Genomic DNA, 18,175 nt, shown 5'->3' on the forward strand with positions numbered 1-18,175 from the left:
AAGAAAACTTTCAGATGTCATTTTATCCATTAATATGACTCATAAACCAAATTTTTTCTTCCTTTTGCATCAAGCATGCCGTGGTCCCCTCCTGCGTGGGACTGCACAAGTCCAAGCTCAGTGAGTTTGATTAAGTCTCCAGATCATATGCTCAGGAAGCAGAGCTGTCAAGCGCTCGTTAATTAGTGTAACACATATGTCCTGGTGGCCACTGCAGGATGGGACTCCTTCCCACGGATCTGCCATCGGAACACCATCACTGGCACTGCCAATACAGGAGATTTCCCTTCATAAAGCTAAACAGATTCTTGCTTTTTGGATGAATAGGCTCAAAATCAAAGCTCCATTCTTATGAAGGAAACACTTCAGGGACATGAAATACAATCATATTTGGCAGTAAGTGATGTAATTTCTGGACTATTTCAACTCAAACTTTTCTGTTTGACTGACTGCCCAAGAGATAAACATAATTACAGGCTAATTTCTGCTCCTTGACACCATGATGTAAGATTGGAAAGAAGGATCAGAGACAATGTCTCCAGCTAAAGTGCAGAAAGGGTAGCAGGACAAAGCTATTGTGGGTGTGCACGGGTATCATGCAGTCCAGCAGTATTAAGCTTTTGCTTTAATTATCTGAAAATCTTTGTATATAACCAGCTGTTCCATACCACTTTTCCACAACTCTGTGAAAAACTACCCCAGGGTGTGAAGGACTTGTATGTGTGTGGGGGTGTGAGTGTGCTTGAACTGTGCTCTTTGCACCCACTCTTTTTTTCCTAGAGCTCCTTCAGAGAGACACCGCAACAGTACCACCTTCTGAAGTGTCTTGTTTTCATTCTAAAGTGTCTTATTTTCATGCTGTGTTTTCATCTACTGTGCTTTCAGTAATCAATTATTCATGGAACACTCAGACACAGACGATTTATCTGTACCGGGGGGACCAGCACAGAGGTCACCACCAGAGGTGATGGAGGTCCCTCTCCATGCTGGGAAACTCCATCTGAGAATGTTCCACATGCCTGCTTTTTTCAAAGCCACGCTCAAGAGACAGCAGCAGGGAAAACAAATGCATTTTGCCCTCACCTTCTGCAGGTAGAACCACGGCTTTAGGATTTAATTCTTGATTTACACAATTAGTATTTTACCTTTAACCTAAGTTCAGGCATTATTTTACATATAATTACAAGGAGCACCCAGCATATTAAAAATGCAGCTGTCTTCACTTTTCCTGTCAGCATGCAATTAAAAGTCACTACCAATCTCATTTTTCTTGCTGTTTTGTTCTGGAGGAACTCAGGACAAATATGATTATGGGCTGAGATTTTTCCTAAATAACAATGGGGATTTTTCTGCAATTTACTCCTGCTTTCGAAGGAGCTCTAATACTTTAAGCAGTGATAAAGTGGCAGCTGTACATGTTTAATTTCTGAGAGCCAGGGCATAATGCACAAGCATTAATCCCTCCAGCTGTCCAGTAATTAAACATCACGTAAAGCCCAGAGGATATCATTGCTCTGCTACCTTATTTATGAAGGACTTTCATTTGTTCAATCTAGTCATTCTTTTTTCCTTCTTGGAAATAACTGTAGATTCCCCCACCATGGCAAGTGTACTCAAGTTACAGCTGCCTCCTATAAAATGGCAGGAATTTCAGCCATCTTTCTTTTCATCACATACTCAAATAGTCACGAGTAGTGATGGTAGATGAGTGTTTACAGGGATGAATGCAATACTAGGGGCTTGAACCCCTTTAGAGTTGGTGGGTTCCTCAGGGAGAAAATATGGCAAAATCTGATCCTCTGGGCTTGATTTCCCTCTGATCTGACTGAGGGACAGCACATGACTGTGCACCTGGTTAATGAAGGGAATGGACAGAATTCCTAACTTTGACCAAAGCAGATATTCATCTAACTGCAGCGGAAGATAAAATTAGTGCTACATTATCAGCAAGTTAAAAGCTCTCAGTAGGATCAGTGGAGAGGTGCAATGGACAGAATCAGTATGGTCAGATCCCCACTAGTAGCACTGGAATTGTGACTCAGATGCAAAAACAGCTGCCTTTTACTGCACCAAGAAGGCGATGCTGAGACGATGTGATGCTCCTTATTGTTACAGGACCATGACAGAAGATGATAAAACAATTTAAATGTCAACGGAAAGGTCACTTCACGGGAGTGTAGGTGCAGGGTGGGGGAAGGTGGCTTTAAATCAGCTTTGTAATTTCCCCACTTCAGCAGTTCATCCCCAGGTGGATCTGCTGGAGGGATCAGAACAGCTTTAGCTGCTCTAAACTCTGCCTTCTGCCAGTGGCTCTCAGGTGGCCTCAGGTGAGGGTACTGAGCAGGACATGCAAAGAGCTGGCAAAGTTTTCTGCACTTGGACCTTCCAAGAAAAGGACCCCTCACTTGGAGGTCCTGCTGCTTCATATGGAGAATAACACATGTGCCTGGAGCTTTACCAGGAGAAAGTGGAAAGATGAGGATTTTGTAAGTGACATATAAATATATATATATCTGTATATACACACATGTAGACATGTGAAGGCTGTGAGCTGCCACAGCAAGGACACACAGCTTACAGCTGAGCATGACTGTGCTTACTGTTGTTTCCCAGATTAATTTATAAAAACTTGATCCAGTTTGTCCCCTTTTATTCTGGCACATCATCATATCAAAAAGCTAAAAATCTAGAACTAATTCTGAGACACGTGGTCAGCAATGAAAAGCCAGAAGACCAGAGCCCAAAGAAGATGCTCTCAGTAATGAGCCTGTCACTGTCACGAGACTCCTGCAGGAATTCCTGGCTCTCATCCTTGGCCAGCTGGCCAAGGTCAGTGCAAGTATGGCCATTACCTGCACAAGTTCCCTGGGTCACTCTGTACCACTGCTAAACAGAATAAACCATGGTGTGGGTTAATAACTCATTATGCCATCAATAGATTAATGGGTACATCATTTCCCTGTATCTGACTACTGAGGAAGGGGAAAATGGTGACCTTCCAGCTCCCCATCTGCAAGACACAATTTCCATATTGGGTGCAAGAAGTGGCCCAGGTGAGAAGCAGTAACACAGTCAGTAGAGATGGGGCCAGAGCCTGTGCTCTGCTGAGCACCCCAGGAGGGTGTGTGAGGAGGAATAAGCAATATGTGCATTAAAGGGGTTCAGTGCCCACTGCAGCTGTTACAGGATGGCAGCTCTTCTGTTCTCAAGTCACACCCAAGTGCTCTCCCCATTCCTGAGTAGCTGACAAAACTATCTCTCTTAGTAAAGTCCAGTCTGTGTGATGTTTTGTGTTGTGATGCTTTAATTACAGTCTCTCATATTTAATTTCTCTTTTAGGCTCCTAAGCTTGTCCAATCAATTGTGACAAAGGTAAGGGGCACTGGGAGCAGAAAACCTTAACCAGAGAAATAAGAAAGAGGATGTCAGCACCTCCAAACCAGCAAATTCAAGACTGCTCTTACATTATTAACTGTTGATGTCTATGTCAGAGGACTTGACCTGTGACTATAACACACTTAGTATTGTACAGACACAAATTACTTCTGCTCCAAAACCTGAAAACTAAGTTTTTTTCTTCTTTTTTTATACTCTTACTTTAAAAAAGGCAGGTATTTGCGTTTTCAGAAGTTGTTTGTGCACTGGAAGTTAGCAGTGCTCTTAAAGCCTACCTGCTGCAAGGGAACTGTTTGGGCAGACAGGCACTTACCTACCTACATGCAAGGATTAATACCTGCAATTAATCCCTAGTGCAATCACAGCCTGTGCAGACAAATCTGGATCCCTAATCCCTGCTGCTTCATCCACTGCAGGTAAAAGAATTTGCAGCTTCCATTGCTTCCTCGGAAAGTTCTTCCTCAGGGTGAAAATCACAGCAGTTTTATTCCTTGTTCAGGGGTGAACACCACCAGTAAAGTGCCTTACTGTTCGCTGGCAGTGCCTTCCCAGCACTAGGATGGGCCCAGTGCCCAGACTGCTTATGAAAATAGCTGCTTTCCCAGTCCTGGTACCAGACCAGGCCTAAAAGGCCGTCCAAGGCTGTTTTACACAACTCTGTGGAACTTTTCATTTTAATAGATTTTATCTATCGAATTCATGGCAAACAGGACTCCTATTTCAGATGAAGTCAGTCTGCCTGGCTTCCTCCTCAGCCAGCTTTTGATAGGGGTGGATTGTACAGGGGGACACGAGCAACTCAAAAGAAATATTTGACTTATTTGTTGTTTGAGATGATGCATTTTTTCCCAGCATAGCTGAGCTCAAGGAAGGCCAAGGCTTCCCAACTGCAGCTGAACCCTTTGCCTAAAGGGGGCTACAGGACAGCAGAAAGGCTGCAAATTCTCTCCTCCCTTGAACAAAGATATTCTGAGCGCTGCTGTGACAAACCCTTTTCAGATCACAGGGTGCTAATGGAAACAGCAAGTCTTCAGCAGCAACCAAAAGCGAAGGAGAGGGATGCAGAGCACCACATTGTTTCCATTTATGCAAGACAATGAACCAAAAACGTGGCTGATACAAAGCACAAAGGAGAACCCAACCCAAACAGAGCATTCTCTTATTCAGATTCTACACTTTTATCCCTGAATTTCTGAACAGCTGCTTTCTCCCTCCAGCTGGCTGTGCCAGTGTTTACACTGGATAAATTTCAAACTGATTCAAAAAGCAATTACATCATTCTGAGAAGAAAAATTCACCCAAAATTATCAAATCCAGAACAATATCTGAAAAGCAAACTACTGGAGGAGGAAGAACCATAATACACCTGCACTATTCTCAGTTTTGGATGACTGTCCTACCATAATAATTTCCCTCTCCTGAAGTGGATCCTCCCTTAACTTGGACTGTGAACATTCTGACACAGGGACAGGCACCTGCACATCCTCAGCACAACCAAGCCTTGCTCCTGTACCTGGATATAATATTTTTAGTGGTACAAATTACCAGTGCAGAAATGCAGGCTCAAGTAATGTTCACAAACTCTGTACTGAGTCCTTTTGAAGACTTATAATTCTAAGAGTCAATTCCTATCAAGAAAAAAAGGAGTATCCATAGATAAAATACGTTTCAAATGTCACATGAGGTTAAAGTAATAGCTTTATTACCATGGATTTAGAAAGAGCTTAGGGGTTTTCTTCTGGGTGCCCTCACCCACAATATCTTCAAGTCATCATCCACTTGATTATTGCACATGCAGGCTCTGACCACTGAAATTATTCTGGGCACAAATAAATTCCCTTCCAAGCATTTATCCAGTAGGATGTGTTATTTATAGACAGGTTGGTCAGCTCTGGGAGAGGTGCAGCCTCAGCTACGACAGGGTGCTCTGCTCCAAGGGGCTGGGGGTGACAGGGCTGAGGCTTCTTTTAAAATGAGAACAAAAACATGAGTGCAGAGATTAGAACAACAAAATAAAGCAAAAGAAGAGGTCTGAACTGGTCAGGATACTGTGTGCTGCTGAGATAAGGGAAAACAGAAAGGAGGATTCTGAACAGAGAAGAAATGGGAATGTTAACAGAGTATCAGTGGGTAGGCTTAGTGAGGTTTATCAGCTTTGGATAAAAGAGAAGATAGCTATCAATCCTCCACAAGCTCTCGAGTTTAAACTGCTAACACATTTGTTCTCATCCATGAGGAAGAGACCTTAATTTGACAAGCAAGCAACCTCCCTGAAATGCTCCCACTACAGCCATCCAGCAGTGAGTTCAACGCCTCTGAGGGTGCCGAGCTGAGATCTTAGCACTGAAAGCTCTGACGTTTGCACCCATCCAGGATGCTCCTGTTTGCCTGTCAGTGCTTTTTTGCACTTTTTTGACTCTGGTCCTCCTGCCAGAGAACAGCCCATCCCACAGTGGGACTCGGCACAGATTCCCAAGGTGGTGGCCTATGGGGGGACACCACTCAGTGATTAGGAATTAATGAAAGCTACTAATTCATCTCTCCTGAGTTACCCAACAACCATCAGAAGATGGTAATTTGTCCTTGGATTAAACTTCCATTTTAAGAACCTGCACATGCACTAAAACTGTGGAAGATAAGATCAGAGATGCTGAAACATTCAGAAAGAAACACTCATGGATTTCCAAATTAATGGATTTCCAAATCCATTAATAGCATCATTATGCTGATGTTCAGAACATATTTCCATTCACTTTGGGAGTTACCTAAAGCCTCGAAAAAAAGAAGTTCAAAGCAATTTCTAGCAGATTTTTATTACAAATAAAAAACTCCCTAAGACAACTCCTACTGGTGTGAGCAGCAGCAGCATTAAATTAGGGGAGGTAGCCACCAGCGTAAAAATTGTTCTAATTTCACTAACTCATATTGGGAAAAAAATGATTTTTTCAATAGCAGTTACAATTATCTTCTGAACTTGCCTCTAATTCAAGCCTCTCATTCAAAGAAAAAAAAATCATATGCTATAGAGAGAACACTTAAAGAGTTTCACACAGAAAGCAAGTAAAAGGAAAAAGCAGAAACAAGGACAAAGAAAAATATTTCTACAATGAGTGCTGAACTGTGGAACAGAAAGTAAAAGAGTAAAAAACTGAAAGCTATTTTGTTATACAACTTCAACAAAAAGATATAATGTGGATTATGAACTGAGTAGGTATTAGAGCCCAAAATTCAGTTGTCAAATGAAGAAACATCAATGTGTGTTTGCGTGTAATCATTCAACCCTTTCCCCAGTAATCTGGAGAACACCAGAAATACTGATGGATGGATAAACACATAGAAAATCTTAACAGAGCTTCTTAACAGATCATTTGCATACAAGGAATTTAGTAGGAACAGAATTAAGAACATTATTAGAGAGGTGATTTTACTTCTGCACAGACTGGTAGGATTGATATTCCCTAAATTCTGGAGGTCTGTATAAAAAGAAAGTTTGAAAATCAACTGGAATACCAAAGGAAGCCACAGAAACAAGTAAAGCATTCATTCAAAAGAAAATATTTGACAACAAGAAGCATAAAGAACTAAATATGTTTAGTCTATCAAAGACAGTTTGAGAAATGGCTTGGTTACACAGTGCAGGAGTTTTCACAGAGCACAGGCACTGTTACAGAGCTCTTTCATGCAGCAGAGGAAGGCCTAATGAAGGCTGTGGCCATTTAGGGCCTGAATTTCAAACAGTTACAGTGCATAGTATCTCATCCTCTCTGTCCAGGGGAACCAACAAGCCATCAATAAAGGAATATCCAGGCCTATCTATTGTATCCCAGCAGAGGCCTCAGTCTGTAGGGCCACACTGCAGGGACAGGACACAGTGTGAAGCTGCTGGGCTGCCCCAGAGGAAGGTTTGAACACCGTATTTAAGTCCTTTCCACACCTTCTGGGTATTAACACCGATAATCACGTTTCAAACTGACTAAATACATTCTGCTACTGTAGTGAAAGAATACCTAATTCTCAGTACTCAATATACTGAATACTTTATTCTCCACAGAGTTCACTCATTCTCCAGCCAGCTCCAACACAAGAATCCTTCTTTCCACCCTTTTTCTAAAATTCACTACTTAGCACTGCAAGCACAGAGAGAAAAAAACCTGTTGGCAGGAAAAGTCATCCCTTTACATTCAATTTGTAACAGCCACTACAGAACTTTTATGGTCCTAAATGGAGAAGTTGCGTATGTATTAAAGAATTCCTCTAACTCACCAGGAGTGCAGCCAGCCTCATCAATACCACTTTCACAATCCTTCTGCCCATCACACCTCCAAGACGACGGGATACACTTGTTGCTTAGGTCTCCACAGCTAATTTTTTCAGATGGACATACTTGCTTGGCTGGAAGGATAAAAAAAAAAAAAAATTAAACCCCACATTTAAACATGATTCTAAACGTTGCTAACATTGTATGAACACACCAGCACCCTGCACATAGCAGTAGCAGTACTGGATAAATGACTCTGAAAATATCACCTCAAATTAAGCCAGGAAAAACGAATTGCCTAATTTTGGTATAAGGGTGCATTTATATGTTTGGCAGTGCAAGGTACTTTCTAAATTTAATGATCTGGGCAGATTATGGTCAGTGAACCTGAAGAGAAAGAGGAAAGCACAAGTATGAACCCACGTGGTGAACAAACTTAGCTGCAAGTGTGTAAATTGTGACAACTCTGATCTAAGACACGGAGACATGGGAAGACCTGCAGAAGCAAAAACCCCAGCACATGTAAGAACACAACTATGAAAAAAAATCTGCCAGATTTATCTGGAACCAAGTAAGCTGTAAATCTCATTCTCTTATAACTACTTTGCATTGCTAAAATTCATTTTTTTTCCCTTCATGCTAGTGTAAAGAGCAGCAGATCTACATTTATTGTGACAAGGCTGCTGAAATGAAAAATGTTTCACAGTTTAAACAATTGTTTAGCATTCCGGAATCATCATCCAGATTGGTAGGATTTGCTTATTAAACAACAATTTTTCTCTTAAAAAAATTACATGTTTAGTTCTTCCAGTGGTATTAATGATGGTAATGCTGCAGGTCTACTGAAAGGGGACGAACCTAAATTCTAAATTAAAACTTTCACATTACCCTGTAATACCATAAAGGTATTTATGCAAAGTCAATCAGCTTCCCAAGTGCCGCGCCAGAGAGGATGAAAATTATACCTCTCCCTTTCCACCTGCACAAGAAGGCTGTGAGAGGGCATCTTACAGCCCCAAAGCATCAATCAGCCACTTGAAGAGTAGTGCCATTTAATGCCAGGATTTCTCTGTCTTAGCACCTTCAAGTGCTATCAGAAGCTGTTTCGAGGAGCTGTGGGCAACCCATACTTCAAGAAAAATTAGGTCCTGCCACAGACAGACAGTTAATAAGAGACGTAATGAAGTTTTACAACCCTGAGGCATGACAGCATTTCTGTTGAAATTTGCTCGGTGCATACCTAAATAACATTTATGAATGTTGCATGATTACAGGGGGGAGGAAAAAAGGGATCCTTGCTTAGGTTATTTATTCTGGTTATTTTTCCAGCGAGTCAGGAATAAAAACCATCTCACCAGGATCAGTGTATCTGCCAGCTCAGATCACTGCCCTGCTACAGGCCAGGACCCACATCCCACATTTTCCCCTCAGCCCCAGTCCCTTTAAGCTGCAGGTTTACAGTGCACAACTGCAGGGACACCTGGTGACACTGAACCCTGTGTCCTTCCACAGAAGTCAGACAACACCTCTGAAAAACAGGTCAGCTGTGCCAAATGGTGTAAAGTGGTGTGTTTGCCCTCACCCTCGAGGAGAGGCCTCACAGCAGCAGAGCTCTCCCCAGAGCTGTATGCCAGGGTGAGCCATCCTTGAATATGACCAAACAATTCATGGATAAGAAGGAAAAAGTCCTGTGGCAGCTGACTGGCAACCAGCAGCCTCCTTAAATGTGAAAAAATGGAGCTGAAATGGTCCATTTGGCCTAGGCATCCCACAGCCCCTCAGCATGATGGGATCATCCCAAAAATACCGCTTCTGCCAGCCTTACCTGGCCCTCACACGACAGCTGTGAGCCTGCAGAATGCTGTGCTTAAAAACACAAACCTGCAGCCAAATCACTGTAATTTTATTTTTTTTTAAGCCCCCATACAGAGACACACAGACTGCACTCCAGCAGGGTGAGGCCAGGGAGGGAAGAGCCAGAGGACTCACCTTGCTGCCATCAGCCCCTCTGAGGGGAAAGGGGGCAACTCCGAGGGGAAAGGGGGCAACTGTGAGGGGAAAGGGGGCAACTCCGAGGGGAAAGGGGGTAACTCTGAGGGGAAAAGGACCAGGGTATGCATGTGCTGCCATGTGTATGAGGCAGTGCATGAGGCCTGGGGGGGTGAGAGGCACACACTGCCTTGCTGTAGGGAGGAGAACACAACCCCATTGGCAAGGACTGCCTCGCTTTTCTGAGGGAGCATCGGTGAAAAAGGGGCCTTTTGCCACTAATATCGTACAGAGGGATAATGTGTTTAAGGCCTCCAAAAAGTCTGTCCCCTGACTGCATTCAGGAACAAGGTCTGTATTGGGCTGGCATACCAGGAAAGCTGGGACACCAAAAAAGTCACGGAGACATTTGTTAAATAGGTTATTGGTTCACATCTCAAAAAAATTGTTCTAGTTCTTCTTGCTCAGGCTGTGGTGATGAAAAGGAAAGTTTGTTTCGATGCCAAGCAGGATCAGTTTTTCCATCCTCGTAATAAATCTCCATTCAGAACTAAGTGGGTCAAGACAGGTGAGAACACGTTCTACACACCCGATTTTGAAGAAGGTGAAATATAATTATAAAATGGTATTATCACACAGTGGGATCATTAACCAGCAAAAAGGTTATTTATTGGTCACATAAATATGGGCATTACTTTTGCTCGGCTGCTTTGGGCAGATGCTTAATAGCTTTGGGAAGCTCAAAGGTTTGGAAAGGTATAGGCAGAAGACTCCTTTTCATGGAAAACAATCTGTGTTAATCATCTCCCTGACAGAGTAATTACAGACATTTGAGATATGTAAATCAAAGCTTGAACTTTCAGGGACGCAGCAACAGAAGCTGCTGTTGGTCACAGTTCATCAAATCTCTGCATTCCAGTGGTTTCTGTACCCAAGCCATTGTTGCATGGAAGCCAACGACTCATAAGCACAGGCAGGTAACAGATAAAGCATGCTCATAAAACTCAAAACATAATTTTGGTGAAAATACATCTATTTTTCAGCAAGTTGGGTTTTTTCTTCCCCTCTCCCCCAAGACGCTGCAGCAATGCAAGTGAAGTCAGTGTTGCTGTCCATGCTACGAAACGGGCTTTTAGCAACTACAATCCAGACTCATTCCCATTTCTGCTTACACAAACCCAGGCCTTTTGGGCTGACGTGACCAAAATGTTTACTTCCTGCTGCCCTCTTCATCCTCCCAGGAAGGGAAGGGTTAGTGCTATGTGTGATGGTGAGTGCTCTTCCCCTGGATATATTCTGGACCAATGTTATAGCGAGATCTGCCTTTTCAGAAAAGCACCATTAAACAACTTGGTTGAAATGTCAGACACATCAAGACCAATTTATCACAATGAACTGCAAATGCCAAGGATGGACAACAATGGTTTATTTATAAGGAGACAAGAGCAAAGAAGACAAGAAGGTTCCATTTACTCACTACCACCAATAGCACATTCTTCTTTTTCTTTATAGGAGGCTACAAAGTCTTTCAGAGAACCATAGAGCCTAACTGGCGCCCCACTGTTTGCTTCCTCTTGTGCCACTGCTGTGCTTTTCAGGCTCCGGACATCATGTATATTCAAGAAAGCCCAAGAAAACAAAATTGATTTACTTTCAGAAGACCATTTGTCAGGTTCTCACCAAACAGGTACTCTAAGAGCATACACAAAATGCAATTAAGCCGCTTCTACTGGTGGGAAACCCACGAGACTTTTCATCAGCAGACTGAAAAGAACGCCCTTTGTGGAAATACATCATCTTACAGGTCTGAACAGCTTCTCTATCTCTGGTGAAATAACTCCCCATCCTCTCCAGACTGCCCCTCGTGTTTTTCCCAGGTTCTTCAGAAGAAAAATTCCAACCTAAATCTTTTTTCTACAACACAAAAAATGCCATAATAAAATGGTTTAATTAATTCCTGCCATACTAATAAACCGTTCCTACAAAATTTCCACCTCTACTACGGAACTTAAAATTCCTACCTCCCTCTTTCCTGCAGCAGTCCGAGTTTTTTTTAAATGAATGTTTTTTAACAAGGACCTCCCCTCCTCACATATTGCTCTGTCATGGCTGGCAGTTTTATCTCAGACATGTACCAAGGACAAAATAAGTGTTCATACCTGTCCAAGTACAGGACTAGACCCTCTATGTTTCCAGACAAAACAAGCAAAACTGTTAAAAGGGAGGGAGCTGACAGGCAAAGATTGCTTAGGTGAATTCAGAACTCAGAATTCCTAATTACTGAAGATTTTTGATTCAGAAAAACATCTCAGTCACAAGTTTGAATATACAGTTCTCTCTATATGTGTATGTGTGTGTATGAATGTATATCCCAGTCTACACTCACTACTGACTTACATCTCAACCTTTCCCACTGAAGTATTTCAGGTGCATAAGAAAAACATTTTAAAATCCATCCTGTGATATGGATAGCTATCACAGCAGAAGGTGTGTCTGCACTAGTATTTCCCTTCCCTTGCCTCTTCTCCCGCCTTAGGGTGTGTGCTGGGAACACTGGGTTCTGTGCTGTTCACCCACCAGTTCACTCTGCAGCTCTGGACAGGTTGCTGTTGCAGTTTACTGCCCCCAACCCTTCAAGATACAGCAGATTTAGCAACACACATAGAGACAAAACACTATGGGGAATACTAATCAAAAAACTGTTCCCACAAAGGTTTGGAGCTGCAGGGAACTCTCCCTTCTCTCATGTGAACCAACACACCACAAGCACCAGCCTGCTGGGATGGCAAGACTTAGGTGAACTTGCAGCTTCTACTAAAGCCAGTGCAACTGCATCCATTTGGTTTGCTCACCACGTCTGTGTTACACACACACACCTGAGATCAGAGAGAAAATAAAGGCAACTTTACATTTCCAGCTGAAGCCAGCTCAGGCCAAAACAAATGTCACGACTAGAGGCTTAAGTGAATTAAGATTACAGCACTCGGTCTTGGAATGAGACCAAACCCCCACAAACGGTGCCTTTGTTGGCAAAGGCAGTGACCTTGTGCTGAGCACAGGATGGTCTGTGCTGGTCAGAACTGGGGCATGCTGGCAGCCCTGATTCCCAGGACATGGGAGCTTGGATTGCTGCTACCTGACTCGACATTATGGCAAGTACACTCCTGCCATAACCCCTTGTGGGAGCACGCACAGGCAGAGAAATCATGAAAATCTATTCTTTCTGCACAAAAAGATAATTGACTTACGGGCACTACCTTTAAACTTTCAACAAAAATTAGTATAAACAATTCAAAAGACAGACTAGAAAAGGCCGTATATACTGTAAAAAGTCAGCAACAGTATTAACAGTTGATATACCTGATAAATAGTTATCTCCTACGGTGTGATTTGTTTGATGGTGACTTATGTCCAGAAGTTCCCAGGGGAACAGAAAAGGATTTACACAGATTTCACTCCACAGCACTGCACAGTATGGCCCTTATTAACTCTGTTCTTGTGTGCTTCTAAGAAAGGCTTCTTTACAACAGCCTGGCTTGGGAGTCTTTGATGAGTCTCCAACTCCTCTACCTAGAAACTAGAGGGAGAAAATAAGCTTAGTGTACAAAGGGTTCTGCGTGTCTAAGAGAGATAGCATGTACCCTGCTTTTGTGCAGATTATCACGTTGGTGATTATCACCTCTGACATCAGAGTGAAATCATCAGGAATTCAAAATCCCGGGATTAATTGTAATTACTGAAATACAGGCTCACTGACAGTAACAGTGAGGCAGCTTTCACAGGCAAAGCTGCGTTTCAAACACGGACATCACAAACAACCTGAATAAAGAGAATGATCCTTGGGTATAACACCAATAGGTTTGACAGGCAGTAAAAACTGTATTTGGGTACAGGGCAAGAGGTAAGAAGTCCCTACAATAGGCTGGAAAGACAAACGGCATCAGGTTTTATATTAATGAATAACTAAGCTTCATGACTTGAGTCATCTGCATGGGTCAGGAAGGGATTCTTTACCCGAGTTCAGAGCTATCCTGGCACACTTACAGTTTGTTTATAAACCTTCCCCAGAATACTGAATATTGGCACAGCCCAAGATAGCACGCTGGACAAAAAGGACTAATACTCTTGGGCTTCCAGTGCATCATTTTTCCTTAGATTTCTGACTGCTATGTCTTACTCATCCACTTCAAAAATCAAAACTGCCATCAAACTTGGCTATGAAAAGCATTTCCTTCCCTCAGTCTGACTGGCAGGACTTCAGCTGATTTTGTCTTCCTGTAAACACAGCAAATGCTCACTTGCTGCAATCATCTGAGCACATCTCACCTAATTCATCTTCGAGCTTTGCAAGATGCAGTTTTGATGGCTCTTCTGTTCTCTTCCTGATACGCCCAACAGGCCCTGCTGCTGAGAAATAAAGTCCTTAAACTCAAGTCACTTGACTCATTTTGGGTAAATCCAAGTCTATGTTAATGGTCCTTGGTAAATGGGAGGTCATTGCTATCATACCAACAACTGTGACCACCACCCTGCTTGTGGTGACCTGCTGCAGAGCTGAAGGGCAAGACAAGGCAGAAAAGGCAAACAACAGAAACTCCTCGATGGAAGAGGAAAACCTATTCTTTCCCCTGGGCATAATATGGAGACATGTTCAAAACCCTTATGCTCCCTCCTCATGAAATCACCAAACCCCCTTACCTCTCTCTCTGCTCCACCTCTAAGCCAGGGCAGAACTTTGTCTTCAAGAGGAGTTGTGACACTAAGACATAATCCTGGCTACTGAAAACCTGACTCTCCATATTAGAGTTCTTCAGATCATTTTGTACTACTTAAAATTTTATTTTCTCTTCACCAGTGAACTTCTCTGATCTCAGACCCTTAGCCCGGCACAGAGGAAAGGAGAGAAGATACTAGTAATGAACACAGGGAAAAACTTAGACATCAAAGTAAGAAATGAGAACAGCTGAAGAAGATCCTGTTCTTGGCTTAACTAAAGCAGCAATGTGCACTGCTGATCTCAAACAGTTTAATAATAAACTGACAGTTGACTTTGCTAGTTAGCAAATACACAGGCCTGCCAGCAAAACCCAGGATGCAAAATTTTCTTTAAAGATAGTTTTCTAATAGCAAAGCTATTAAATATTCCCTTTTGTAAGAAGCATTTTTAATTCTCAATCATAAGCAAAGCTTTAAAACAATTCCAGCAATGACATGGCTTTGTTTAGGAAGGTCAGATAAAATACACCCCTTTTTTCTACCCTGAACTTATTAGAGCTAGTTTGAAAGTGAGTGATGTACAACATTGTCCTGTCAAACCTCCCATCCCACCACTGTCTCCATCAGCAATTACCCTGTCAGTCTGTGTACACATTGCCAGTTGTAAGGCAGTTCAGTCTCCCCTCCCTTCTGCACTAACAGCAGTGGGGGAGGTCAGGGCGAAAAAAAAAAAAAGAACGAAAAAAGAAAAAGTAAAACAAAAGGGTTTTGTCTTTCCTATAGCCCAGAAATCAAACAGAACTCAACCTCTGGCATGGTTGAGAGCAGAGCTCTGTTCCTCAGCAGAGATCCTCTACCTCTGCTTGAATCCAGCGATGCCTACTGGGAAAAACTAACTCTGGCTACAGACAGCCTTTAAAAATCTAGCCTGATCCACAGTGTTCCCCTGATTAGCGATGCGTGATGCTTTCAAGGCAATTCTGATTCAGGCAAGCCTTAGGAGAATAAAACACTGCAGGGTAACAGCTGACCCAGCACAGACTGGTACAGTTTAGCTGGGAATCAGCGAAGTTCAAACACAGACATGCTCTGGGAAGAAAGAAGAGTGTCAAGGAAGAAATGAGAGTCGGGAGGTTAAGGCGGCACAAGCTGGGCATGAATGGAAGTCAGCTAATTAACCCCGGGAAATGCAACTTCTGAAAGGAAAACTTGTTCCCTGCCCCAGATCAGTGATTCCCCAGCCTTGTGGGCAAACGGATTTTTGAACAACTTTCCAACTTTCTCACGCAGTCCCACAGCTGACAAATTGAAGTGTTTAGCTCTGAATGAAGCCTCGGGGCCCAGGCTGGCCTGGTGAGCTGAGGGGCACAGCTGGGAACAGCCCCAGCCCTCCTCCACCCACGTGTGAGTTACTACAGCTCTCTTCTCATCCATTCAGGTATCAGCCATGTGCCTAAGCACAGCCTGAATCCATTACCTGGGCATCCCATGGGCACACCAGAGCACACTCCCAAGCCTTGACTTACAAAGCCTACCCCTCATGGTCTGACTTAGAGGAGACTGTGGCAGGAGCTGATCTCTGCAGAAACACAGGTAAATAACATTATTCTCCTGATCTGTATTGATGCAGTGATGCTTCCTGCTTTATTCCCAAGCTCTTGGTCTAAATACATTGCAGCTTTAACAATATCAACTTTCTGCACTAAAGATTCAGTGATAAAATACTCCAGATTGCAGCACACAATAAATCAATCATCCCTCCCTGTGTGGATTTGTAACTCAGCAGTTTGAAAGCATCTTGGAACGATTTCTGCAGAGATACTTTTAGATAAGGGACAAATTTACTTTTTATTGAATCAAACGTTATTTGACTGGGTTTGATTTACAGATAAAAATGATGGAGTTTTCTAGACTCTCTTCAAATCTGTGGTACTGTGACCCTGAACTGTTAAAAATTAGTTTCTAAAAATAATTCATTCTTTTCACTAGCGGTATTTCACTTAGTACCAGCCTAACAGACAGAATCACCTTGGTCGCCTGTCAAATTCTTATACAAGCAGCTGAGCACAGCACCAGGACAGATTTATCTATTTTTCTTCCCATATATTAATTTCTAGAATTCCCCAAAATAGGCATACCAGAGTGCTTCCATTTCTATTACAGCAAATCCAGAAACAAATTCCAGATGGCAGCTTATTTCATACATATTCTGGCATATTTATGCTCTTGACTTCTCTACTTCTTTGGAAGTAAATTAATGCTCAACTCAAAACTAGGTTTTTAAGCACAGTGTAAAAAAAATTCACCTGAATATATCACACCATTAACAAAACTCAATTACCAGATGTAAGTCTGAACTTGAAGACTGGAAAAAACAAAGTATTTTGAAAGTACTGAAAGTCATTATGAAAATCACTTCAGTTAGAAATGCTCCTGCAAAGGTGGCTCTGTTTTACAGGGCCAGTACACAGGCTGGGTTTGAGAGTGCCAGACAGGGCAAAGCAAACACCCAGAACGATACTGGGATGGCTCCTCTGGAACGATCCTCACAGTGTCCACACACTGTGCTCATTTAGCAACTACATAAGCCAGGAAATACGTGGGGGCAATTTCCAACTCCAGTTCTTCACAGCAAGGCAATAAGAGAGTACTTAGCCTGTAAATTGAGATGTAAAATTTATATATATATATACACACACATATAAAGTAGCAGATAATAGAAAGTAAACTGTATTATATACAAATTTTTCTTATGACAGCTCCTGTCTCTCACTCTTATCACTTAGGCAATAACTAGGAAATTGCCAGATACTCCAGTCCTATCCTGAAGATAAGCATAGTTTGCTATCTGATGAACTCCTAATGAACATACTGCTAATTGCATAACCCTCCTTCAGTACAGGAACTTTTCTGTTCATCAAGGGCACAGATTAAACAGCTTCTTTGCTTTGGAGCATCCTTGTAATTAATAATATATTCTTCCCACTTCTAAATATAACCTGTAATGAGATGCTTTTAAGAATCCAAGCTGCACCTTTCAGCAAGTGCTTTTGATCAGCAGCAAACGAGGCAGAGCTTGCTCAGACAACAGAGCCTGGTTTAACCGTGGCTGTCGCTTCCCAGATCCTGAAAGGCTGCAAACCCACTTCAAACGGGTCACAGAAGCAAAACATGCCAAGAGCAGCAAACACCTTCCTCCAGCTGAAACACGGCCCCTGGCTAGCTCTGGGGATCTTCTGTGCACACCACAGAGGAAAAGAAGTACATATATAAGATAGAGATAATATACGTGATAGTGTACATAGAGATATATTGGATAACTTCTGCTCAGTAAAGCGTAATTAACCCCATGAAAACACTGCCATCAATCACCCATCAGGTGGTGAGCTACTACACTGTGCAAAATGATGTTTTCCATCCATGTGACGTGTCACCTCTCAGAGATTTCTCCCGATTTCCATTTGTAAGGAAAGACAGATCTCCAGGGATCACAGAACAGGAAAAAAAAGGTTTTGTGATACCTAGGACTGACTTTTGAGACATGTGAAGAACTGCTTCACACTGAGGGTGGCAGAGCACTGGAACAGGCTGCCCAGGGAGGTCATGGAGTCTCCCTCCTCTGGAGACATTCCAAAGCCACCTCGACGTGCTCTGTGTCAGCTGCTCCAGGTGACCCTGCCTGGGCAGGTTGGACTGGATGATCTCCACAGGTTCCATCCAGCCCTAATTTTTGCCCTGAAAATTCCTTCCCAGTGATCCGGCTGCCCAACAAATTCCCAGACAGAGTACCTCCCACTGCCAGAGCTTACTGGGACT

At 42.7% G+C, this 18,175-nt stretch overlaps 1 protein-coding gene across 2 annotated transcripts in view; it reads right to left on the reverse strand.

Moving 5' to 3' along the window:
* The window catches only part of LRP8 (LDL receptor related protein 8), a 166,140-nt gene that overhangs the window by 28,697 nt on the left and 119,268 nt on the right, over window positions 1–18,175 (reverse strand). For both annotated transcript variants that reach the window (XM_027894716.1, XM_027894708.1), the window contains exon 4: window positions 7,660–7,788. In XM_027894716.1, coding sequence (XP_027750517.1) covers window positions 7,660–7,788 — 129 coding nt within the window. The remainder of the gene's footprint in view (window positions 1–7,659; window positions 7,789–18,175) is intronic.

This window comes from Empidonax traillii, unplaced genomic scaffold (assembly GCF_003031625.1).
Source record: "Empidonax traillii isolate 1590-97213 ecotype Southwest subspecies unplaced genomic scaffold, ASM303162v1 scaffold15:size5535645, whole genome shotgun sequence".
In the NCBI taxonomy this organism is placed as follows: domain Eukaryota; kingdom Metazoa; phylum Chordata; class Aves; order Passeriformes; family Tyrannidae; genus Empidonax; species Empidonax traillii.